General features: G+C 37.0%; 1 protein-coding gene across 1 annotated transcript in view; it reads right to left on the bottom strand.

Annotated features, from left to right (window-relative positions):
- Nucleotides 1–2,688: 2,688 nt before the first annotated feature.
- CWF19L2 (CWF19 like cell cycle control factor 2) overlaps nucleotides 2,689–25,903 on the bottom strand; it is an 84,251-nt gene continuing 61,036 nt past the window's right edge. Inside the window, exons 13-18 of the mRNA XM_040583967.1 lie at nucleotides 12,817–13,029; nucleotides 11,648–11,764; nucleotides 7,333–7,488; nucleotides 5,902–5,982; nucleotides 4,144–4,245; nucleotides 2,689–3,281 (exon numbers count right to left, since the gene is read on the bottom strand). Coding sequence (XP_040439901.1) covers nucleotides 3,141–3,281; nucleotides 4,144–4,245; nucleotides 5,902–5,982; nucleotides 7,333–7,488; nucleotides 11,648–11,764; nucleotides 12,817–13,029 — 810 coding nt within the window. The 3' untranslated portion in view covers nucleotides 2,689–3,140. The remainder of the gene's footprint in view (nucleotides 3,282–4,143; nucleotides 4,246–5,901; nucleotides 5,983–7,332; nucleotides 7,489–11,647; nucleotides 11,765–12,816; nucleotides 13,030–25,903) is intronic.

Here is a 25,903-nt window from a genome sequence, read left to right as displayed (position 1 = left end):
GACATCTTACAGGAGCCTGTTTAGCTCATTTGCCCCAAGACAGACCCAGTCTGGGAATCTTCAAGGTACCAAGGCCCCAGGCAGATGATCTGTTTGCCTACAGCATCCATCCTGGTTCTCTCCAGAGAGCCTAGTGGCAAACATAAGTGAATAGAAAGCTCTGCAGTGTGAGCTCCTGCTCAGCCCTCACCCAGGGCCTGATCGAGCAGCTGGTGCAGCACACGTTCCCTGGAACTGCTGAAAGACCTGGAATGCAGGCAAGAGGACACAATTTCTTCAGCATAGCAAGGAAATACAAAGGAGGGGAGTACTCCAAGCTGGGAAAAGCTGACTTGATAGCAGGGAAACACTGCATTTTATGCCAGGCAGCGAGCAGAAGAGTAGCAACACATATTACATGTAAGAATCTTGGGCAGGACATGGATATATTCTAACACCTGTTAAATCGCACACTTGGATTCACTTGGAGAGAAGCCCCTTTTCCTTCCTGGGTATACGAAAGAGTACGTAGGAACACATTTACAGCAATGTAAGAAATGCAGCTTTTGATCCCTATTCTTCCTAAAGGCACCTGAATTTACATTTTCCACCTCTTACTGCCAAAGAATTTAGGTATTGGGCACTCTTCTGGATGAAGGTCTATTTAAAATATTTTAATATTTATAAGAGTAAGGACTGAAGTCTAAGCATACCATCCCTTCAGTGTAAGTGCCCTAACAAGCTTTGTTCAGTCTTGTGACCTCATGAATATTAAGAAATATTTATGAAGAGGAACAGCTTAACCTGAAGATATACGTGTCTGGTCTGTGGCCAGCTACAGTAAGATACTATTCTCAGTGTATGTGGTAAGCAGAATCTCCCATTCTGAAAACTTCTAATAGAGTAAGACACAGACACATTTTCCTTTATCACCAGCTTGAGATTGTTACTCTTACTTTGCATTTCAGAGTCCTTTCTGGTCCAAAGAATATCACAGGTTTTGCTGAAACCCGAATAATACAGTATGTACAGATCATGAGTCAGAGGCCTTTTCTATGTAAAAGTTAGATAGGTTTTGTGAAACACAGTGCTTCCCTTGAGAAACACGAATTTTGAGAGACGTGATACTATTTAGAAAAATTGCACTTCCAGCACAGCGTTGGATAAAGACTTTTCTGTGGCCTTTAAAGACAGTCACCTCTGCCGCTTCCCGGCTATCATCCAGGGGGAAAGCCGAGACTGGAGGCAACATACACTTTCCAAGAAAACAATTTTAGTCACGCTTTACACTATCAAACACTGCACTTACCTAAATTTGCTTCAGCATCATCACATTCTAAGCAACTACTAGCAGCTACTATTTCATGTCCTATTTGCTCTGTAATCTCCCCAGCTGCCTAAGGAAGATCAAAACTTATTGGAGAACAGTAGAACTGGCCCTTTTATCCATGGCTTGCTGGTGAAAAACATTAAATCACTAAAATTACCACGACATCTTATTTTTAAGTTATTTCTCTTGTAGTGACACATTTACAAAGATCCTACAGAAAACAATTCACAGCACGGTAGATTTCTATCTCTACCAGACTTATTTGACAAAATGGGGTAGGGGGAGAAAAAAAAAGTACTAGCTCTTCAGAAAAGTTGCAGAAGACCACCTTATAGAACACTTATTCAACCCTGTAATATTTAGTGACCCATTTTTTAATCTGAGCGGTTCACAACAGTTAGTGGAGCTGTACAGGGCAATGGTTCCACAAAGAACAGGAAGCTTGTTGAGAGACCTACACAATGCCTTAACCTCTCCTGTGCTAAGGGCCTTCCACTTGCTATTTGGAGCCTTTCTCTGTAGCACTGCAGTCTTTTTTTTTTTTGCCAGTCTGCACCCTTTGCCTTACGCACCGGGAGGATTATATGGCAATGTTTTCATCAGTGTCCTTCTCTCCTTGTCCTGATCTCCCAGCTCTGCACCTGCGAAGCCCGAGCCTGCTATGTCAGGTTTCCCATGGAAAGTGATTGACAGTAATGCAAGAATCATCCTTTTTCCCCCGTCTTCACACTTTCCTGCCCCCATTTTGTAACTTTTACACAAAAGAAAAAACAAAAGCCTAGTGAGTAACACTGAAGACAGTAAGCCCACAGGCATTTCCCAGTGACATCCACACACAAAGCTCAAATATCAATTAAGATGCAACTCTTACCTCTGATCAGTGTGTGCCAACCAACACTAACAGCATACCAAGCAGGAACAACCAGCAGGGAGTTTGAGCAGGTCCCAATGAAAACTATATACAGTTATTATGGGAAAAGTATTATGGTGGACCGCCTGCCACACTAGAGGTGATGCCCTGGGGAGATCTCCGATGATTTTCTTCTTTGCTGGCCACCACAAAGTGTTTTCCCTTAAGGTTCTTCCACCCTCCTCTCTCTCTCTTTTTTTTTTTTTTTTTTTTCCTGTTGTCACCAAAAGCAACTGTTACCATTAAAGCTGTCACTTGGCATCAGCTATGGTTTGTCTCACCATCCTTTGTGCAACAGGTCAGCTGGAAGACTACTTCATATTGAAAGAATTAGGTACAAAACGCACAAAAAATTGCATTAATTCTTGTGCAGGGAGGAAACAGCAGGTTTATCAATCACAACCTATGTGAATGTTTGTGTTACTGCAATGACTCAACTTAAAGAACACAAGGACTCAAAATCAGAAAATTATTTTCCGTACAGTTACCTTCTGCAACAATGTATTTGTGTTAATCAAATGTTCTTAAAACGTACACCATTTTCTACAAAAAGTCACCATGGCAATTAAGCACTGGCTCTATGCTAAATACAGTAATAAAAATATCAGTTGCCTCAAAGATCATAAAAACTTCCAAAAGCAGAAGGTACATTTTGAAGAACTCCAATGGCCACATGGATATTGTCCTTTTGGCTCATCTAAAACATGAAAAACTAAAACCACTGTACACTTCTCGTTTGTCAGGCTCGCAGGTTCAGGTGATCCATAGTGTCCAAGCCAGAAACAGGTAACCAGCAATTGAACAATATCCTTGGTTTTAAAATAGATTAGCAATACATAACACACTGGTGTTATTCTTAACATATGAGATACCCTTTAATATAATTTATGGCTTATATAGTCCTTGACTGCAGGGATGTACTCATTCTTTCTTTTTTGTAAAGTCATATGGTTTCCACCACTGTGCAAACTGCAACACCTTCTTCCTCTGACCCTCAAAGTTCTGTCTGATTCCTCTTCTCCAGAGCTGTGGTTCCAGGTCCAGCATGCCACCAATAATTTCCTTTGTAGGTAGAAGAAAGGCAGATAACAATAAATGCAAAACTACCGTATTACTTAATACTATTGCACCATAAAGAAATACGTATTTGCAAATAATGACATTATTTGTCACTGTTTTCTCCAATTAAAACCTGAAATTCTGAAAAACATCAATTCAAAAATTAGAACTATAGTTGTTAGATGGTTGTCTCAGTAAAACTCTTAAAGCACAGCAAAGCGCTGCATAAATATCCTAACATTGCAAGACTGTCAATACATTAGTACATTTGTGACTAAGAAAAAGTTCAGAAAAAAAGAAAGCTGCCCACTTTGCTCTTAAGTCCTTTTGGAGTAAGTTAAATTCCTCCCCAATCACTCTTAATGTTTTTGCAATATTGACCTTTTCAATAAATGATTGTTGTGACATAATAAAGAAAGGATGAATTTATTGCAGCTCTTCCTGTATATACTATATACCACATGGAGTAATTTAACCATACAAGTATTTTACAAGAAGTCATCTCTGAGTGTGTGTGGATGCACCCAAATTTATGCAAGCAGAAATCAGTCCACCTGTATAAGAGTACTACAGCTGTGAAAACGCTTAAATAGATGCAAGTATTTCCCATCTCTTAGATTATGTCAAATAACTAGAGTTTCTACGAATTCAAAAGAAACATGGATCTAGAATCACTGAGTATCAACCAGGGAAGAAATTAACTATTCCTTTATTAAACAAGGCAAATGAAGATGGCTCACCAAGAAAAGCCAGCTACCAAACTGGGATAAGGTACAGAGTGACTGTTCTGGCAGCATCTATTTTAATTACTTAAATTTTACAGAACAGAGTATAATTGGTAAATTGATCTTTTACATTACAATACCTTTCCAAAGTAATGAGGGAACTTGTGCTGATCTTCAATGACATGAGCAAATCCTCCTTGAAGGCCAAAGTCCACAGAAAAGTATGGTAATCCTTTAGGAACCTATACACATAAACACACATTTTCAGACATTTAACAGACCATAGGCATTTAGTTAACCACCCTAAAACTTAATGAATTTTAAAGTAGTTTTACAGTTGACAGCATTACATTTTCTTTTAAACCACCTCTCAGACTAAGTATGTGTAGTATAAAATTGCAACAGAGAAAGAAACAGTAAACCAAACGGTTAAGGGGAAAGAATAACACTCAACTACTAGACAAAAAGAAACCAAAACCTGAAAAGGTGGTTACTGGGTGGCAGAACCTCCAGAGGCCACTGCTGCAGCACCAGGTAAGAGATGGGAAGGGACCAGGCAGCAGCATGCACGCTGAGCAAATACCTTCCCGACTCCACATCTCTGTATTACATGGGTTGAGTAGAAATGTTAAGACAACCACCAGCAAGTTGCATTTATTAAAGATAAAGTATTGTGTGATAACAGGAAATATTTACCAGTGGAAACATTAGCACTCAGGGGGAAGGAGAAACACCTCTGGAGAACACACTACCAGAAAACCCCACTACACGACTGGGAGTTATCATTAACTTGCTGAATCAGATAATTTTATAATTCAGTCAGCCTACAGAGGAGACGCTGGTTATAGTGCCACAGCAAAAGAGCCTTCAGTCTGACAGAGAAGTGGGATTTATTTATTGCTACAGTACTGCGAATAATTTCTGCTGTTTCACTACAACAAGTTATTTTCCACTCTTTTGGTTGTTGGGGGTGTTCCTGTGCAGATAAGTTTACAAAGCCTCAAATTCATAACCATTTCCTCTGCTACAGTCCAAATAACTGCACAATTTTCACAGCATGTTCCATGTGTTGCTTGAAAATTCCCTCTAAAAATAATTAAGATTTAACACAGAGGGGCAATATAGCATAGCAAGAAACATAAAAACACTGAATGAACTAAAAAAAATATCAAATCATTAAATAAGGAAAAAATGGGTCAGCAGGTGACACCTTAAGGAAAATGTCAGGTTTATCTTACTTGTCTGTAGCAATGTATCAGGTCTGGCAGGGATGGAGTTCATTTTTGTCACAGCAGTCCACACAGTAAACTACTTGTGATAAAGTCTATATACTACCTATCTTTCACTTTAATAGTAAAAAGATGGAACAATCTTCGAACCTAACAGTTTCAGTATTATTCCTTTACGATTTGCATATACAAAGACATTTCAGTTTAATATCCAGGAGACAGATAGGAGTTCTGGTCCCTTGTGTTAGAAAAAAACACTTAAGAATGCTATTTACATTTTTGCTTCATAAACTTAGGAACACAAAATGCTGTTCTAGGTCAAAGAAATAGACACATCAATTTTTTCCAGGACAGTAATCTGAAAATCTTTGGTCTACCTTAATTCTTAAAGTTAATGAAGAAAATTATGCTGGTACATGTCCTCAGAGTGCCAGCTTTGTTCTCAACCAATGCTTGTGGCTCAGTTAACCAATTGTTGAAATAAATGGGAATCTTTTCCCTAATGTCAGTTAGGAGTTCAGATTCTTAATTCTCATCATACCAATGCCGTCTCCTGATGCACTAATCTAATTGTGTTCCTTTTCTTCTCTCTTTGAAACAGTTAATAATGAAAAAAAGATGAGAAAAATTTGCTGAGAAATTCAGTGTTCAATAGATCTCGTTACTTACAGATTTCCGAACATCTTTTGAAGAAAGATCAATTAACTTCTTGTTCATGGACCACTCTTCATCAGACTCCATTATAGCTTTCTGTAAAATCATTTTATCTAGATGTGAAAATAGTCCTTCAAAAAGCAAACAAAGAACTAACTTTTCAATGTAGTGAGGTACAGCGCACTGCAAGTACCAATTCTTTCTTAACAAAGTAACATTATTTTTGGCAATCTTTCTGATTTCCACAACTAACTATAAAGACATCATGTAATATCTTCAAAATCACTTAATCCTGGGTGGGGTTTTTTTGTTTTGATTCAGAGTTTGGTTTGGTTTGTTGTTTTTTTTTTTAAATTAACTTTTTCCTGATACAAATTATCTCTAATTAGTTTTAACTAAAAGATCACATTATGTCTTTACTAAACTCATACAAAACCTCTTATAAATTCATTACAATACATTAGCTTTTTTTTTCTTTTTAAAAAACAAAGAGGAGAACCAGCTTAGAAGGCTGATTGCCCTTGAAAAACTTTAAAGCTGCCTGTATCCTCCATAGTTTGGAAGTGGGTATAGTGTTTTATATATAGTATATAGTTTTAAATTTCATTAGCTGTGTATTTCAATAGTGGAAACTTCTGAAAGAAAGTTTTAAGCAAATGACTTTGCATTAAATCTTGTATGTTGTCCTTCCTTTAGTATTCAGACAAAATACAACGTTTTACCAGCACCTGAAGCATAGCAATAAAATCAGCCAGGTGAATAGTTTGAAACGTGGTAAAAGTTACTGCATTGCTGTTCATTGTACTGACTGCTCCACTTCATCAAAAAACAATCACATTATTTCCAGAAAGAACAAAGAACAAATCAAATAATTTACTTATAAAAGCCAAATTATAATCCAGTTGCTGAAAGCTGAAAGGCCTCGGTTCAAAGCAAAAGCTTAAATGAGCCCTTCCTTACAGGGTCAGGGGAAAGAGACGAGAAATGGGCTTACTGTATTAGGCTTACTGAAATAAAATGGGGATGAAACGTTGTATATCGGTATTTCTTAAAACAGCTGATATTATTTTCTCATGTTATGCTTGCCAAGCACATGCATGGTGTTTTAAGTTCATACTACAGGACTTAAGGAAGAAGTACTGCAATCCTTACAGAACTTCAAGAAACTACAGTTCTCTCTTCTTCCTCCAGTATTTCTCAGTGCAGTCAGACTTGAGACAATTGCACAGTGACATACAGCTCCTTCCATTAACTACTTGAAGAACAGAACTACCACACAGGGCTTGTTTTAAGATCAAGGAATATGATCAAAGAATCAATCAAGTAGTAGGATCAAAGAATCCACCTTTTCAAAACTAGTATTTGAATATCAAAAGAAATTTTCCAGAAATAGATTAATTATGATACATAGATTGAAATGACCTGAGAAAAATCATTTTCACGAACCTTAAAGTAGATTGGAGCCATATCCCCTACTTCTTTTGGAAGAGGAATGCATTCATATACCATGTGATACCGTTTCTTCGCACTCATGTTTGTTTCTAGGAACACACAGTCCAAGTCTTTAGCTTCAAACATTTTCACCAACGCATTTCGAAACATCTGTTTAAAAAAAAAAGTATAATTTGAATTAACTTTCCAAAGCTTTCAGATATAATATTTTGTATTATTTCATGATCATATTATATTCATAATATACTCATAATAACGTGGATAACAGTAGCAATCATACTAGGAAAATTCTGTAGTATTCTAAAATTTAATATGAACTATACTTCCTATGACACAAACATAGAAAGTCTAGAAAATTACTGTGAAATATGCATTATAATTAACACTACAAACACAGTTTTAATAAATACTGTGTAATTTTACAGTTGAAATTAAAACTACATTCAATTTCATAACTCTGATACTCCATAAAACAATATGGCTTTAACAGTAGATCCCAAGCTTGTGATTTCTAAGAAGGTAATGTGTTGCCTTGTTCTGACTATAGCTACTATTATCCTTTCACTACTCCTTCCAATTACACAGGGTTAAAAAAAAAAAAAAAAAAAAAGACATTTCCACTAGGCATGCTTCACCTTTAAGGAAAATATTAATGTTGCCTCAAAAGAAAGCCATGGCTATAACCACCAACTTTATTATATGGAAGTTAACAAAATGTAATACTTCATACATCTGGCCCCTTCCCCTTCATAGGGATTAGGTGTTGCACTTATTCAAAGTGTATTTCAAGTTACAATTCTGCTAGCTCCAGTGCCAGGGCCTGGCACATGCCCACCAGGCTCTGCAACCTCTCCTGCCTGCTGATGCTCTGGCCGCCCGTGCGGGTGGGCAGCTCTGACATGCTGCAGCTGTAAGGTGGGATCAGACGTAGCAAAAAAAGCTGGGGAAAAAAGAGCTACGAGAAGCATGGGCCTGGCCCCTCATCACTCAGGAGCTGCAATTAAGCTCAGGCCCTCACTTCTGCTCCTTGCCTGAGCTGTTTCAGGGTTGCCTGTGCCCAGCTATGTACCTGGCAGATCTTGGCCCTGACTTGCTGACTTGACCTTGAACCTAAGTCATCACTGTAGACTTGTCTGGCCATCACTGGGCCATGGATGACCCAGTCTACTCTCATGGGACCTGCTCCCTTCTCCTGGCTTGGGTACCATGGGACTGTGCCTTGCCAGTGAGGTGACTTCCCCCACTTGCCTTGCCCATCACCTTCTACCCTTGACTTGCCTTCCTATGGAGCAGCCTGCTCTAGCTGCTCCCTGACCCTTGGCAGTTGGAATTTGCATCCAAGATATGCAAGAGCATCATCCTACAGCTCACAATGTAGATGCTGAATGAAATTACCACACATAGTACATGGCATGATTTCTGAGACACATTCAGATTAATTTTCAAATGCACAAAAGATCTGACTGTGACAGGTGAATGTTTCTGAAAATATCTCAAGAGTTTGAAAACTGCTCTTTAAAAGTGAACATTTTTGTATTCTCCCTATACCATTTCCATAGTGTAAACCAAGAAAACACTAAAACTGTATGAGCCTCAGACTACAGGTACCATAAATCTACGACTCACATAATTCACAGGTTGTCTTTTTTGCATTGATTTTTTTTTTCAATTAACAATGCTTAGATGTACAAACAACATAACTAAAAGGTTAATCTCATCTAAAGGTTTAAGATTCCCTATCTTAATTGGAGAGTTGATGAATTAAACAAGCATAAGCAACTACACATATTCATAAGCATCAGCAAGTACTGAAGTAAAACAGATGGAAAACAAATCACTACCAGGTTTTTGATGCAAAAGGACTAGAAATTGAGCTGTCTTCTCCCCACCCTTTTGTCATCTTGCACAGTAGGAATCAAAATAAAAGTCTAAGAAACTTGGCCAAATATATATCTTAACCAGGTATTTAAGCTCTCCAAAGGTGGCCCTTGTGGCCTGAATTTTCCCTCCCAAATAAGCTGCTCCATGCTGTGACAAGAACACACTAGCACCACCACTCCTAAAACGACGGATGAAACAGCTAGAACTCTGTGAATACATCACTGTACCATGACTGATTCGGGACTTTACTTCGCAGAGTGACGGGCAACTCTGAATTAATAACTTTTTGTCTTCTCCCTCTCACCACGGCCCCCAGACCTCTAATTCTGAAATACAGCAAAGCAAGCAACTCTAGTGAGGTAAGAGAAACATTAAACCAAAGGTTGGGAAAGACTATTACTTAAGAGTTGCTACCCTGCAATATCAACTGAAATACAAATCCACTGAAAAGCCTAGAATATCTGCAGATGTTAGCTAATGTTTCCCAGACTGCATTGTCTTGGGTTTAAATACACTGCACTTTTCTGAGTGGGCCAAAACATCAAGGATTATTAGCACTGGAAAGGACAAAACCGTAAGAGCAAGTAAGAGGGCTTGGCTTACGCTCGGATGCACACACCATTGATACATGTAACAGTTCAGTCAATACAGAACATATAAAGATATATATATCTTCACATTAAAAAAATGGCATACATACTTACTTTGGCAAGTGAGCACACAAGTCTAAAGCACACAATACATTAAATTCAAGTGCTTGAAGGCATACTGTATAAGAGAACCCTTCTTGCTTTATTCCAACATATCTTAAAAAAACATCCCTGCAAAAGTGGTTAGCTAAAACATGTGCTCAATACAACATTTTATGAATATCTGAACTGTGATTTTTCCCCTCAAAAGTAATACAAAATATGCCTCTAGCATAAAAATCAGTTTAGTCACTGAGTAAGTGTATGCTTATACCCCTGCTAAAGCCTTTCAGGCTCTTCCTACTGAATTACATAGAAGCAGGGGGGAATCTGTGTTCATCACTTCCCGAAGTACGTTGTTGTAAAAAAATGTTTAAACTGCCTATGAATATACTCACAGGGTCAATGAACAATGGTTTTACCAACTAGTTGCACTTTATAGCAAGGAAAATACTAGTGTTGAATACAGGAACTGCATTTGGTTACCTTTTCTTTATCCTATTTTCCTTCTCATACAAACTTAGAAAAAATTTAATCTATTCAGTTAGAGTAGTTTAGGATAAATAGAAGATATAGAATAAATATATTTATCGCTTCTCCTCATGCTCTGTTGTTCCTCCTGATTCCACTTGTTGCACTTATTTGCTTCTTATCCAACTTTCTTAGGCATTTCTGTCAATATATAAAAGAACTCCTTTCCCTACCTGCTTGGGAGGGAGCATAATTTACCAAGAAACACTGTATACAAATCACATCAACCATGAGAATCAATGCAGGGAGCTAATTTGGAAAGTCAGAGAATCTATCTGCCAGACCTGAGGCAAGACCCATGTTACTTAAACCATTTCAAACTCATGAATTAAGCTGTTTTTAAATCTAAGCAACTGCAAGCCATAAAGCCTTTCTCTAGTCTGAAACAGTCTCCAATATTTTGATATAAGAGGTTGCAAGTTGTTTTCCTCTTATAATAATCCTGATGGCAGTAGGGGTGGGGGAGGGGATATTGACAATCATAGTCAATCTCTTAGGCAGAAGCTTGTAACATTCTTCCCTTGATTTTCCTTTTCCAAGGAAAACAGAACTCAAAACCTTCAAAATGTCTTCATAAGAACAGCTGGAAAGCATGACCCATTACGCTTGGCAGTTGATTGTATTAATTATTTTCAAAAAAGGTAAGAAATTGGATTCTAACAGGGACCTCACTGATTTAAAGGAGGAGGAGACCGTTCTCTCTCAATTGGCATCCACCTAAACCCCAGATTAGCTTAAAAAAACTGAAGATATGTAAACAACCTGTCTTCAGCTTGTGTTTCGTTATAAGTGATCTTTCTTCCTTAACAATCCTTTTCTTTTCCTTGGCACTCCCAAGGAAATCCTAACTGTGAAACCAGTTATTCGGCTTTCCGTTAAGGCATCAGCTGTACCCAAGTCACCCCCAATAGATGCTCCCCTAACCTCACTTCAAAGACCTCCAAAGACAGAGGTTCTGCAGCACTCCAGGCAACTTTTTCTAGTGCTTATAAATAGGAACTTTTCCTCAGTGTTTACCCTGCATCTCCCTTTTTCAATATTTGACCACTAATTTTCATCTACAGTGCAAAAATGTTCTGCCCCTTAGTGGAATCAGAAAAGAACTGCCAGGCTGGAAATTATGAACATTGGTACTTATAACAAGTATGTTATTGTTCAAAACATTATTTTACAAAACTGTTAGAACATGAGACAGTTCCTTAGCTGACCTGGATTTCTTCCCAGATGTCTTTATCCAAAAGAGTGGCTGCAGTATGGTGCTGTAGAGGGGCTATCAGGCAGTGACCTTCAGTAAGGGACTCGTTCCTTGGTAGAGACAAGTAAACCTACAAAAAGCAAGCAAAAAATGAGGTGCCCATTTTTCTAGCATTAGTAACCTTCCCACTGCTAAGGCTAAGAAATACATAATTTGCTAAATTCAAAACAATAGAAGCCATCACCTTCTAATCACAGCAAGGTATTAGTAATTTTAGTGTTTTTAAAAGGTCCTGTTATTCATCAGTAGCTCCAATGAACTAGTATTACCCAGAGAGCAGGTCCACCAATAAGGCAGTAATATCAGCCTTATAGGCCTAGTATCCTAACTGTTACAAAATCACACTGTTTAGATCTCTATATTGAAAGTATAATGGACTACGTATGCATTTTTAATAAGAGAGATATATAAATGCATAAATACAGATGTATATTTGTGTATGTGTATATATAATCTATCTATATTTTAAAAATAAACGCAATGTACCATAATATGTATCTATTAATTTAATTCATTGGCCTATGAAAAGTCCCAAATCAAATGAAAAACATCAATAATAAATATATATATAAATATAAAAATAAATAAATAAAAACAATAATAATAATTAAAAATTTAAAACTTTGGAAAAAGAATGACAAAGCCTATACTGAAGCATTTCAGATGTTATAAATCAAAATATTTATGCAACTTTTAATAGCATTAACAGAAACAGGAAGGTTCCCTGAAACAAACTTGTCTATTTCAAAGGATTTTAGGCTTAAAAATGGAATTTTCCACTTAAATTTTCTTTGATAACATTGAGATACAGTTCCATTCAAATTTCCTCCAGTGTAGTGCACTCTAATCTCTGCACTCAGATCTTTCATTATTACTCCTGTCTTCCACAAATCCACAAATGTGAAGTTCTGATATCAAAGATTAGCTTTAAAATCCATGACAGATCTATATCTTTTTCTCCCTCACCCTTAAGGTTTTGTGAAATCAAATCGAAGGGCAAGGAAAATAAGATGCAGAACAATAAATCATTTGACAGAAGCAATTTTATTCTTAATCTCAGGCACTCTAATATCAACACTGCCTTCTTATTTTTACATTTGTGTTAAATTGCTATTTTCTTACCTTGGTGCCAATTGCAATAATAAGATGTTTAGAAAGTTCACTGCTATCAAAGCAGTATGGGCACTTTTCCATGTGTGCAGCAAGCTGCTGGTGCTCACGTATTGCTTTTCTTCTTTGTATTTCTTCCTCTTCCCCACTGCGCGCTCTTTTGGCTGCTTTGGAAACAAACATGTCATCCAGAGTGTAGTACTCTCTGTCAGTTTTTTCCATGAGCTGAAAAGATGCACAGAAAAATTGCATGTGTATATAAATATGCAAGAAAAAATACTTAGCTCTTTGTACTATCCTTTACTGAGAAAAGCATAAGTACGTAAGAAGCAGCACTGCTTTCTCCCATAGGGCATGTGCAGCACATGCAATGATCAGGTACATCCCTCCTGAGTACAGTCATACACAGATTTAGACAGTATAGATATTAAAATATAGACATGTGACAGCAGTGAGAAAGTATTTCAATATTATCTTGACATAACTTCAGCTTTAAACAGATGCACAATTTTTAAAATCGTATCTTATCATATACTTTATTCCTGTCTTCCCCCTCCTCCTCTCCTGACTATCACTATCCAATAGATCATCATTTGGGAAGTAATTAGACCATGACTCTGTCCCTCATATTCATATCCAGTGAAAATATGCCATTATTCTTACCAAGTGAACAGTATTAAGCCATTTTGTGAAGAAAAGAGTCTTTGTCTTTGATATTTAGCCTTTCCTGAGTGCACCTGTTGCTAGATATGGATAACGAACACAACTAGAACATTACCAGGAATAAGGCTGAATGATCCACAGGGGTTTTTTTAATTGCTACATTTCAGTTAAAAACGTGCCACATTTAAAAGGAAATTGAAAATACCAGATTTGTTATGAAGATACGCTTGAAGGTCAGTGGTATTTTACAGGATCCTAATAGTGGAAACCCACACAAACTGGATACGTCTCACCTAGCCCATTTTTAGGAGGGATGAAGTCTGTAGATGGGAACTGGAGGAACGGAAGGTGATGCAAGGTGACAGAAGAAATGGTAAGAAGGCGGGCTTAAGGCAATAGCAGCAAGAGACAATGAACAGAAAAGCAAGCAAAGAAAGCATGGTGGTCATGGGACTCAAACCCAAATGACAGTAGATTTCATTAAGCTTCAAAACTCATGGAACACTTTTTATATATTTATAATCAGGTTTTATCAATCTTTATTCTGATGACAAAAAAATCCCATGATATCTTACGTAAATCAAAAATTAGCAAGTCTTGATTGTAAAAATTCATTTTTGAAAGGACTTAGAAAAGTATTTCCTTGTTTTCTGCTCTGGCTGCTCTACATAACTTTAAAATTATATGCCAATAATACCCTAAATATTCAACACATATAGCTAAAGCAAATGTAAAAAGCATTCAAAATATTTTTTCAAGTTTTTCTCTTTAAATGAAATCCCAGTGCTGCAATACTTCTATGCTACACTCGACTATAATTTTACCTTGAATAGTTTCAGTAATCTCCTCATCAAAATGACAGCAAGAAAAAAAAGACAGCATGCTATACAGATTTCTTAATATTGTAGGTGCTGGTCCTTCAGAGTCTTGGCAGATTTATGTATGAGTAGTTTTGCTCCAAGAATTGCTAAGGAAATGTAGAAGTGTCTTCACAACAAATCCTAATATTTTTTAGAACACTGACTGGGTTGCTCTAGCAAAGGACTAATATTAGCAGAGGCATTTGGAAGGCATACTATCATAACTGAAGCACAGACTCCTAATGAAAGAAAATCTCCCAAATATCCCAGATGTAGTTTATGTAGATAACCTGATATTAAAAAAAAAAAAGAGAGATTTTATTTTGTAGGGTAGATAAGTAACTTCCCCTGCAAAATAACACACACAACAGCTCTTGCTTTTCCTAAATATTGCAGTTCTCCATTTAACTGCTTATGTGCATTTCCTTCAAGAAGCCACTTGCAGACCAAACCCAAGTTCAACAATTCAACTCCATCCTTGTTATTTTTTTACAGCAATGCTGTAATTCTGTATTTAAAATAATATTTAAAATAATCAGGAAACTCCTGAGCTTCAGAAAAAACACTCAGTGATTTAGGTGTCAAAAAATCAAGACTGTTCTTCTGTCATATAAACACAAGAAAAGTAAAATTAAAGCTTCACTACAAGAAACACCAATAAGCACTACCTACAGATGGCACTACTTTGTTATTACCAGAAGTAAATGTTTACTATTTTCTTTGTTTGTTGAGGGGTTTTTGTTTTGTTTTTTAATAAAAAAGTCTGCCATGAGAATGCAAATACACATGAAACAAGACAGCTGTCAGATACAAAGAAAACAAAGAGTGGAAGTCAAAACACCTTGGCTATCAGCAGTATCATACGCAGCACAGAGTACTGCTACTATTTTGCTCTGTTTGCACTTGGTAGTAGTCATGGGAATTCCTGGTTTTTTATGCACGACCTCTTTTAAATAATAGTACTTCTCAAAACACTCTACACATCCTCCTGTGATGAAATAAATATTCATCTTATTACATAGGCTGGATGATGCCTTTCTTCAACAGCGGATAAAGTCCTGTATAAAATGAGTTATCTAGGACCCAAAACAGAATGCTCACCTAAAAAGCAGTGAACTTTAATAAAGAAAGTGCTGTCTAAAGACCAGATTTGGTTTCTCCTCATACAGTCATGACCAATAGAAGATCCCTACACTTCAGATGGTGATTCAGTAAGACCAAAAAAGAAATGATGTAACTGTTCCTGAGGAATTTTACTTTTCTGCATCATGTTCAATACAATATGAAAAAATAGTCATAATTCAATGACTCAAATTTAAGGGTAGGTCTGAAGCAATATAAAGTCCAATACACAGCCTTGAGTGGAATCCATGAAAACAAGCATAATCCATAAGACTTACAAACAACCAGCCAGCCATTCGCAAAAGCTGGAGTCACCCAAAAGAATGGTGAGAAAGATTCCCCCATTGTAACAGACAGTTCTCACAGTTCTTCCTGGAAATCCAATGGTAGAATGTCAGGATTCAAAATTAAAAGTCCTCAAAGTGAAGGGAAACAGTGGAAAAGATTAAATATCACTTTCACTTTAATATTACAAAACAGGCTATATACATAGGTGGAATCACGTGCATACATCACCCATTCGATGTAAGCTCCCAGTGCAGGCTGGAACCCACCCAAAGTACATGCATTAAGCTAGAGTAAGTCAGGGAGAGTCTTAAACAAAAGTTTGGATTTTTTTCTGGAAATACAAAGATCTGTAGAAAAGTTCTTCATATAGCTAGAGGCCATGGGAGCCAGACAACATTGCACTTGTGGTTTAAGATGTAATATAAGTTGGTCAGATGAAGCACACTAAGGAAGTAAAATAAACCTAAGATTCCTTTGGAGAAGGAACAAGAAAAGGTAGACAGCAATGTAGCATTTTGGGGAGAGAAGCCATAGTAAAGCCATAAATATAGAGGAGGAGTGTTCATAGATCAGGTTCAGATTACCTCTACCGCAGAGTCTCTACCAGCAATAAAATTATAGATCCCATTCCAATACTAATGAATACCAGAAGATAATAAGGAATGCAAGGCAGCTCAAGAAAGCAATTCCCCAGTTTCAAAGGCTTTAATAAGTGCTTGAAATAGGAAGGGTCTAAGAAAAAAGTTATTTTAAATATTTCTACCTGCTTGTGCAATAAAAACAAGCATGGTCATTAATAATTTATGCCCAGCTGGATGATATTCAAGCACCATAACCTTCCCTAGCTCAAGAAAAACAAGTAAGGACAAAGTGGAAAAAGGAGGCATTATTTTTTCCCCCTTTTTCATACCTTTAAGGAGTTTACAGGATCTGTATTCAAGCCATAAGTCTAGTACATCGATGCATAGTGCCATTATATCGCAGCTCTGAGACAAAGAGATCCAGTTACAGATGGTCACCCTGTCCCTGAATTTTCATTTCTTGCTGTGTTTTATCACATCCTTTAAATGACTTTAAAAGAGTGTCAAAACAGGATATATTTTCATCTCTAAAAACAACAGCCATGAAAGGAATAAGAATTTATTCACAACTCCCCTATTACCAGTGTCCTTCCAACATACCTCAAAACAGCCCAGGAAGTAAGAAACCTAAAATATAAAAAAAGGCAAAAATATCATCTAGCAAGAACTGTGTACTACTGAAAGTCCATTCAGCAATGTTTTCTGCCTTCATAACAAACAAAAAAACACTAATGACATTTATTCTGTAATATTGGAATAGTAGCAATAACATCACTAACACATTCCTTGCCAGTAGCAATAAAAAAAAATGCATTTTTTAAAGCCATAATTCCTTAAATATGATTATCCCTTGAATCCTACAAATGCTAAACATCAATGTGTCAGAAATGTAATAAAATGTAGTTGCTACCATGGCAGACTCTTTAACTGCTACTCTAAATAACGGCCTTTTTGAAACATTATTTGGGAGGAAAATGGAATTTTCCTTCCAAAAAATTCATATTCTTACTTTTACGGTAAGGTTCCCATTGTGCTCCCCCAATTGCATTATTTGGCTGTAACAAAATCTCTCAAAAAAAGTTAAAGGAGAACTGAAAGAACAAGAAGAAAGCGTTCTCCAAAATGCCAGAAGGAAAGCAAGTAATCATTTTAAAACTGATTTCTTTGATAGATACCTTCTTCTACAGAAAAGATGGAGCTAGTAAAAATCCAAAGAAGGAACTACGCTGATGTATTAAGAGTTGCTGGAAAGCTGCTGTTCTGCATCAGCTGAAGTATCACACCTGTTAAATGTGAAAGTCAATACATTCTGGAAGTTGTGTATTTAGTTCCCTCACCAGGCTGGTTATTGCTTGCTATTGCCCGCGCTGTATTTCAGGTGCTGCACACAAATCAAGGAGAAGCAGGAAGTCACTCTGATCCATCAGTTTTAAGTTGGCATGTCCTACAAAACATCACTGAACTGCCTGAAGTTAATGTATGAAATTCAGACATCTACAAAGGCAATGCACCTGAAGTCCTTGTTTCTACCAGACAGTGGTCAAAACAAAGAGCTGACCTTACATGCTCGTAAGACATATCATCTCCGCAGTTCCTTTTCTTCTCTTTCTCATTTCACTTTTTTGTTCTGGGCTCATCTATCACATTTTTCCTTTATCTGCACTATTTTCCAACCTTCCCTTCTCTTTTGGCAAGCACCAATTAACCAGAGAACACACCGGCGGCTTTAGGACTCTTAGCACCAGGTTAAGTGACATAGCTGCCTACACCTCATAGCATAATTGTGCAACTGTGAAATTTCTACCACCCGTCTGATGGGGGATTTTCCACAAGCAGGATGTAGTTTTGGTTTAAGCAACAAAAAGAGCATCATAATTTTGCTTGCCTTGGCCAAGAAAAGCCTGTAATGCACAAACACTTAAACAGCAGTCAGGGAAAGCATCCAGACTTCTCTCAGGAGCAGATAAAACTCACTCTTTGGGCTCCCATTTGGACAGCTCAAATACAGTGCACATGTGGCCAAAATGCAAGAAAAGGAAAGAGATCTCTAACCATTCAGCACAGGAATTCAGAAAGAGGTCAGCATCTGACTGTGCATAAATGAGAACGACTTGAGAGAAGAAAAAAATTACAGTGTTGTATTTGCTGATGAAATCCTTAACGTGATAATTACCATGAATAACACAAATATATTACATTAATAATTTCATTATATAACATTCTGTTCATAAAATAACTGAATTCTTTATTATTTTCTACATTACTGAAGCCATCAGACATCTTGGCATGGGGCTATCTCCTAAAGTAACTCTTGCAGATCAACGTACAGGTATGCTCCAGGGTCAGCCTCGGTTTTCTGCCAACAAATGTTCAGATTGCTGGAACTGTATCTCATAGCTTCATCTTAAACCAATTCTGTTTTTCTTATTCCAAAGCAAAATCCTTGGAGTCTTATATGCTGCTGGCTGCCTACACACTCCATCTGAAGTGTGCTGCATGTTGTGTCTCTTATCTCTCCCTCCGCTGCTATTCCTTGCTCTTTGGGTGCGCCCTTTAGAAAGAAATCCCTACTGAAGGATTTAATATTACTATGATACCGAAAAGAAATCTCAAGAGACGGAACTCCTAATCATCAGGGATTATTCCTATATAAGAGGGCAAAACAACATACTCAGAAGTATTCAAATTTCCTCTGAAATTTGGGGATGAAACAGGGTATTTCATTGAACACAATTAGCATGGTAACAAAATATACCTGCATCTTTCTAGTGTGGGTTATTTTCACCTTTTTTGTATGCTTACTTTTCCACTTCCTTCCTTGTTCTATTTTGTAAGCAGCTACTGAACTTCTGCTTTTCCTGTTCTCTCACTAACACAATCATAGATAAAGTCACTTCCATATAAGCTAATAATAGTGCATCTGCTTAGAAAATTTGTGAAAAAACATCCATAGATTGTATAAAATGTATCAGTTTAGTTTTAAATTGTCATGGCAACACTGACGTCTTCAACTTTAAATGACAGAGTTAATATTTGTGGAATGTTGTGCTCATATTTTGAGAAGCTGCAATGAAGAAGAAAAAACTATTATTTTAGAATATAGACCTAAATGACATATGAATACATCTCATGAAATTTATTTGGCATTTAGCATCTATTGTTTACAACAAAATCACCTCAGAAAATAGTCTTTCTGATCTCAAATAGCATTTGCTTAAGCCAAATCAAGACAGAATTTTATCATGTTAACTTTATTACAACTCCAATCTCCCTAAGAGCACAGACATCTGAATTTCTAGGTTTAATTCAGTATATAATTCAGCATACAGGCACTTCCCAAGCCTAACATCCCAGTAAAATAAATAATATTTTAAACACATAGTATCAAAGGATTTTAACAAAAGCACTCTGTGCATTGATGTAAGGCCTATGTTACTAGCAGCAGGAAAACATGAATCATCGTGATAAGCAAGGTAGTTCAGGACTATCTTTGAGCAGCAGAAGTCAAGGAAAAACAGACAGTACTGCTCAGTGGTTATGGACCAAGCTCTTTCTTGTTTCAGCAATTTGAAAACTGTAGATTTTGCTATAATTAGGTATTAGGACATATAAAACTTTATATGCAAGTCAGTGAAATGTAAACCAAATAAAATACCTTCAGCCACGTAATTCTGCTATTAAAAGTGTGATTAGCATTTAACTTCACAGTTATCCCTGGCCATAACTTTAACGCCTAGAAAAGATTGTCCTGCCCAAGTCTTCATTTGCAACATATCTTGTAATTTTAATGTAATTCAGAAAGAATGCCAAATGTTTTACACAGTCATTTAATATGGGCTGCATCTACACAGTTCCTCCTGTTCACAGGTCTTCTTTCCTAACCCAGCTGTCACTGATGTTGGTTTGTTTCCACATGCAGGAACAGCTTTAACTGTCCACACAAACTGAAGTTGTTTAGTGCATTGAACTGAAATGTAGTAGAATGCAGAACAAGGTGTTTGAAATTACTTTCTCTTTGGTTTTCATATTATTTTTTTCACAGGAAACCATGCACATGCTTAGATCCTTATGTAAATATAAAATGCAACAGTGCACCAGAGCTCTGTTAGTTTTACCACATCTCTTAAATACTGTGCTACAATGGCTTCACCATGTAAAGAAAAAGAAGAAAAAGCTTTATTACATAATGGTAGCAGCACCAACATTTTTCATTTTAGCTTTTACAATGTTTTTAGACTATTATTTTGGTTTATGGTAATGGAAATGCAAAGGTGTGCAACAGGTTGGTTTGTAAAGCAAGAAAAATGAGATAAGGCTGAAAGCAATTTTCCATTTTACAGACTTCAGAACTAAGGCATGGAAACATGCAAATTCTCCTTTTGCAAACATGTAATACCAGCATATGTCTTTACTAAATCCATAAAATGAAAGTCAGCATTACTAACTGTCCTGGTTTCAGCTGGGACAGAGTTAATTTCATTCCCAGTAACTGGTACAGTGCTGTGTTTTGGACTTAGTATGAGAATAGTGTTGGTAAGACACTGATGCTTTGGTTGCTGCTAGGCAGCACTCACTGAATCCAGGACTTTCAGTTCCCCGTGCTCTGCCGTGGAGCAGGTGCACAAGAAGCCGGGAGGGAGCACAGTCAGGGCAGCTGACCTGAACTAGCCAAAGGGATATTCCATACCATAGAACGTCATGCTCTGTATATAAACTGGGGGGAGTTTGCCGGGAGGGGCTTGTCACAGCTCAGGGACTGGCTGAGCACCGGTCAGCAGTGGCAAGCAACTGTACTGTGCATTACTTGGTTTTCATTTCTCTCTTCTTCCTTTCTCATTACAATTACTATTATAATATTTTACTTTATTTTAATTATTAAACTGTTCTTATCTCAGCCCGTGGGTTTTACTTTTTTTCCGATTCTCCTCCCTGTCCAACCAGGGGACACTGCTTAAATTCACTGCTTAATTTTTTTTCTGTTTAAACTCATGTTATGGATTACTGCAGATTTCTAAATAAAAGGAGTTTACAGACAAAATTTAAATGGTCTGATGAACAACGCGAGTTAATCTTTCTCACTTGCTTTTAGTAAAATGTAAGAAAAAAAAATGCCTTAGTAGAATTTATGTATGCATATAGAAGGTAATTTATATTGAAGTAGCATTATAGAAATCAATCTCTGTACACCCACAAGCATCTATTGACATAAGTGAAAGTATTACATAAGTCTTAACAGCAAGAATTTGAGAAAACTGAACTACTTAAAACAGTCAAGGCCAGAAGGAACTACAGAGAGTACTTAAAGCTATCAGTAATGAAAACCTAAGTCTTCACACATATTTTGTACTCTAAAACTGGCAAGAAAAAAAATAATCAGTTTTCAAATATTTTGTTGACTTTTTTGTATCCCATTGTCATGCTTCCATAGCAGTGAGAGCCCAAACTGCTGTCCAAGCTCAAGTAGAAATAAAGTAACTTCAAACAGGTGTTTTTTTTTTTTTTCCTTAAGTGTAACAGTGAAATATGAAAGAATCTGACTTTAAGGCCTGCTTTTTTCCATATATCAAGAAGATTATTGTTGGGGATTTGATTTTTGTTTAAAAAAAAGCTTTTTCACCACTGAAAATTAAAAGATCTGGGGCTTTTCCATGATGTTCATAGATTTGACAGCATGCAAGGGGTGGCTGTAGGAAAGGCTGTACTTCAAACTGTCTGAGACAACTGACATCCACACCAACCTGCTTTGACGTAGGTAAAAAGTAACAGAAGGTAACAGTCTCAAGTACAACGGGGTTGTATTAGAATCAAGACTAGAAAAAGAAGAATGAGCAAGAGAGGAATGACAAATCAAAATTCACTTTTCATCTAAATTTAAAACATAGGCTCAACAGGTAAAGAATTAGCAAGGAGATGGCATTTTCCCTCCATCTGATCTCATGGAGCTCTTGAGAAAAGGAAACTCTACAGATGGGAAAAAGACTTCTAAGGATAAGTATGGCCTGACCACAAGATATGTTTAGTTTGTGAATCTGAGGGGGAGTCAGGCAGGAGACGTTATATAGACCATCATTTGCCACTGGCATTAGACAGATGTTTCACAGATAGAGGTTCTGGGCCTATGCACCGATATTTCTTCCAAGGCCAATTTAAGAAAGTAAATTATTTTATGAATTATGTCTTTCTATCACAACATCCCCATCCTCCTTTACAAAACTGCAATTACAACATTATCTTCAGAGATTCATAACAACTGTTCTGTATATGATTTGAAATACCATTAAAACACTAAATATTAGGGAAGTGATATTCATGTGGAGCAGAGCATTCAGCTGTGCAAAAGCTGGAGGATATGCTGGTCAACCATTCTCATTCTGTTCCCATTTATGAGAGCAGTGCCCATTTCCTCTGTCCTCAACAGCCGTGTGTGGCTGGAATATTTTTTTTTTTGGCATAGCCTGGGAAAGTGATAAGAACCCTGGGAAAATCCATGAAGGAAATAATAGTGCTGTAGTCCATACGCTTAGCGGTAACCACAGCTGACCACAGCTACAACTGCATGGGGAATTACACTGCTGGATGGTCCCACATGTCACAGCAGTAAACACGCTGCACAGGACTGAGGTGATGACGACACAGAGGACTTAGGCTCCTCTGTTCACACTGGTAAATTCACACTGGATTAAAGGTGATAATAAGGGTGATCACACTGAACACCAAAGCGTTGTAAGGACTGGAAAGCCACCTTTCTACCAAACACTGAACATTCACTGGACTGAACAAGATACAGACAACAGGGAAGAATATAATCTGACCATAAGATAGAAGCTCTAAACAAAAAAAAAAACAACTCAGACATATTTGACTATATTATGGCAGTAGAAGATCCTTAAGTTCAGTCTAGTTTTACTTGGCTGAGCAGCCAGCAATTTTACAACTAAGAAATGTAATTTTTTTTTTATATATATATATAATTTTGGATAATTAAAACAAGTTTTGGTTTTTTTTTTCCATTCAGCTAAAAAGAGGCATCCAACTGAACCCAAGGACAAGCCACCCATCAAACACGTTTTCCCGCAAATCACATTAGCATCAGATTTGACATTAAAACTTGTGAAAGCAAAAACACCACTGTAATGAGAACCAATCGTACAGTAGAGATCTTTCTAGGAAGGCTGTGGTTAAAATATACCCCATATTTCATTCTTCAAGAGCAATTGCCTTGTCTGCAGTAGATAACTTCCATCCCAGTAGGCACTGCTAGGAAATCACAACAATCAGTCAACAAAAGCAGTTTGGACTGATAAGATGAATGAAATTATTCAATAGAGTTTAAGGGATAGGATCTCCCTTCTCTCATCCTAGGTAGGATTATGGACTTCCAGCAGTTTGCTCCCACCGCTCTTCTGAAAGATAACAGATTCATTTTTGTGGATATTTTTTCCACTTCTCAAATGAAGTCACAAAGAGAAAGTAAAGTGTCAAATTTGTGTACTATGTTATCAAATTAAAACTGACAAAAGAGGTTTGGTTGCTAGACTTCCTGCTGGGCATAAAACACCTTGCAGAATCCACTTAGGAAAGAAGCAAGATTTTTGAAGATTGTCTCATTGAGCCACAGATGAATGCAGATACTTTGTGTAGTACAGGTTTATAAAGTACATAAAGAAACCATCTAGACTATCTACGGTGGCAACCAAATTTTTCAGGCTTCTGCCAACACTTCAGCGGTGAAACTGATGTGTAATGCTGTGAACAAGAATGCATTCTACAGACATGGAAAGACATGGAAAACTCAGGATGCTGAGGAGCCAGTTTCTTCATTCAGGATCAAGAAACAGCACCATCTGGAGTAGACCATCACATTTTGCAGTGACAAGAGCTGGGAATCACCTGTACAGAAACTATGAAAAGCATTTCAGATTTTAACAGAGAAGAAAAACTGGCATCTATGACATTACTTTTCATAAAAGCCAAACAAAATTACCTTCAAAACCTAAATGTGACATTGCATAAGACTGGAGGACTTCAGTACCACACATTAAAATCTGGACAACAAAAAATACATTGCAACAGTAACTGACAAAACATCTACCTTGAGCACATGCTCCAGCACACTTTGCTAGTAAATCAGTAACATGGTTTAACCTTAAAAGATTAGTCAAGAGCTAGCTATTCATTCAGGAAGCTTGTTCTAATAAAATAAAATGATGTAGCGCACCTTTGCCTGGTAACAAAAAAGAAACACAGTACACAGCATCTGACCCAAAGCTTACTGGAGTCAGTAGGCACTTCAGAGCCTTCCCAAACTAAAATAAAGCAGTTCCATAAGCCAGGAAATGCAATCCAGTCTTTTACAATTATTAACAAATTTTATCTTTAAACAAAATCAAAAAAACCCAAACAAAAAAAAAAAAAAAAAAAGAAAAAGAAAAAAGAAGCCTTTAGAATGAAACATACTAAACTTAGTTGTTGCTCTAATCCAGCATGATCATTTTATGCTGCAAAATCATTCTCCAGCCATGGCTAACATGTATGGGGAAAAGCATAAACAAAGTACGTAGAACTGAGACACTCCTGCTACACACTTGCAGCTCAGCATTTCACTGTGGAAATCCTGAACCAAAACCTGTCTAGATCTCCCTATTTAATATTTACCAATTAAACTGTACTTCAAAGTTACTGTATCTTTTTCCTCCCACTTACAATTAAGGCCTCCACAGCATGTCATGCTCTATAGTGTGAGTTCTACAATTTCCTTCTTCACTGAAAAATAAAAAAACCCCAAACACCTCCTTCATGTTAAACTCTGCTCTGTGAGCACTTCACATGCAAGAAACGAAAATAGTTATTTTCTAATAATATTTTATGCTAATTGTGTGTTCTAGTCTACCAGTTGCCCCCAACACGCCGCCCCACCTCTGCCCCCCACCCCTAGCTGAAGAAATTTTGCTTACTTAGGTTTCATTCACATTTTGTGCCTTTGACCACAGGGTACGCTTTATAAGCTTGGGTAGTATTCAGGCTATGGGTGCACTATCGTAGCTTTTCATGTTCTAAATTGCTCCTAAATTCCCTTTTTTCACAATCTCCAAAACTCTCTTTCTCTTTAATCACACCAGCACTGAGATGTCTGCAGACTTCCAATGACTCTCAAATCAAGCAGTTACAGCCTCTTGTGGTATATGCAGAGTTACGGCTTCACTCAGCTTCATGATTACCATAATTTTGCGCTCATCAGCCCTAACTTTCAGCTGAATTTATTGCCTCTATATTTATGGTGGTATCTCCTTCTCCTTACTTGAGAGGTCTATAGCATAACTGCCTGTGTCTCAGCTAGAAATCCTAATTCCTTTTATACCCAAAATGTCTTTCAGACGGCACTCAAAATAGGACAGATGACTCATATCATTAAAATATGTACATCTCTCCAGCAACTCTCTAAAGTGAATCTTAAGAATCTGTTTAGGTATGTTTCACAAAGTTAGAAAAACCTCAGCTTTGTATTTCAAAATACTACAATTTACAATTTACAGTGATCTGGTTTTGACAGTCCTGAATAATTATGTAACACGAACAAATTCTCAG

The sequence above is a fragment of the Falco naumanni genome, chromosome 2 (genome assembly GCF_017639655.2).
Source record: "Falco naumanni isolate bFalNau1 chromosome 2, bFalNau1.pat, whole genome shotgun sequence".
Lineage (NCBI taxonomy): Eukaryota > Metazoa > Chordata > Aves > Falconiformes > Falconidae > Falco > Falco naumanni.
The sequence above is the reverse complement of the archived record's forward strand: the minus strand, read 5'-3'. Positions and strand labels throughout refer to the sequence as shown.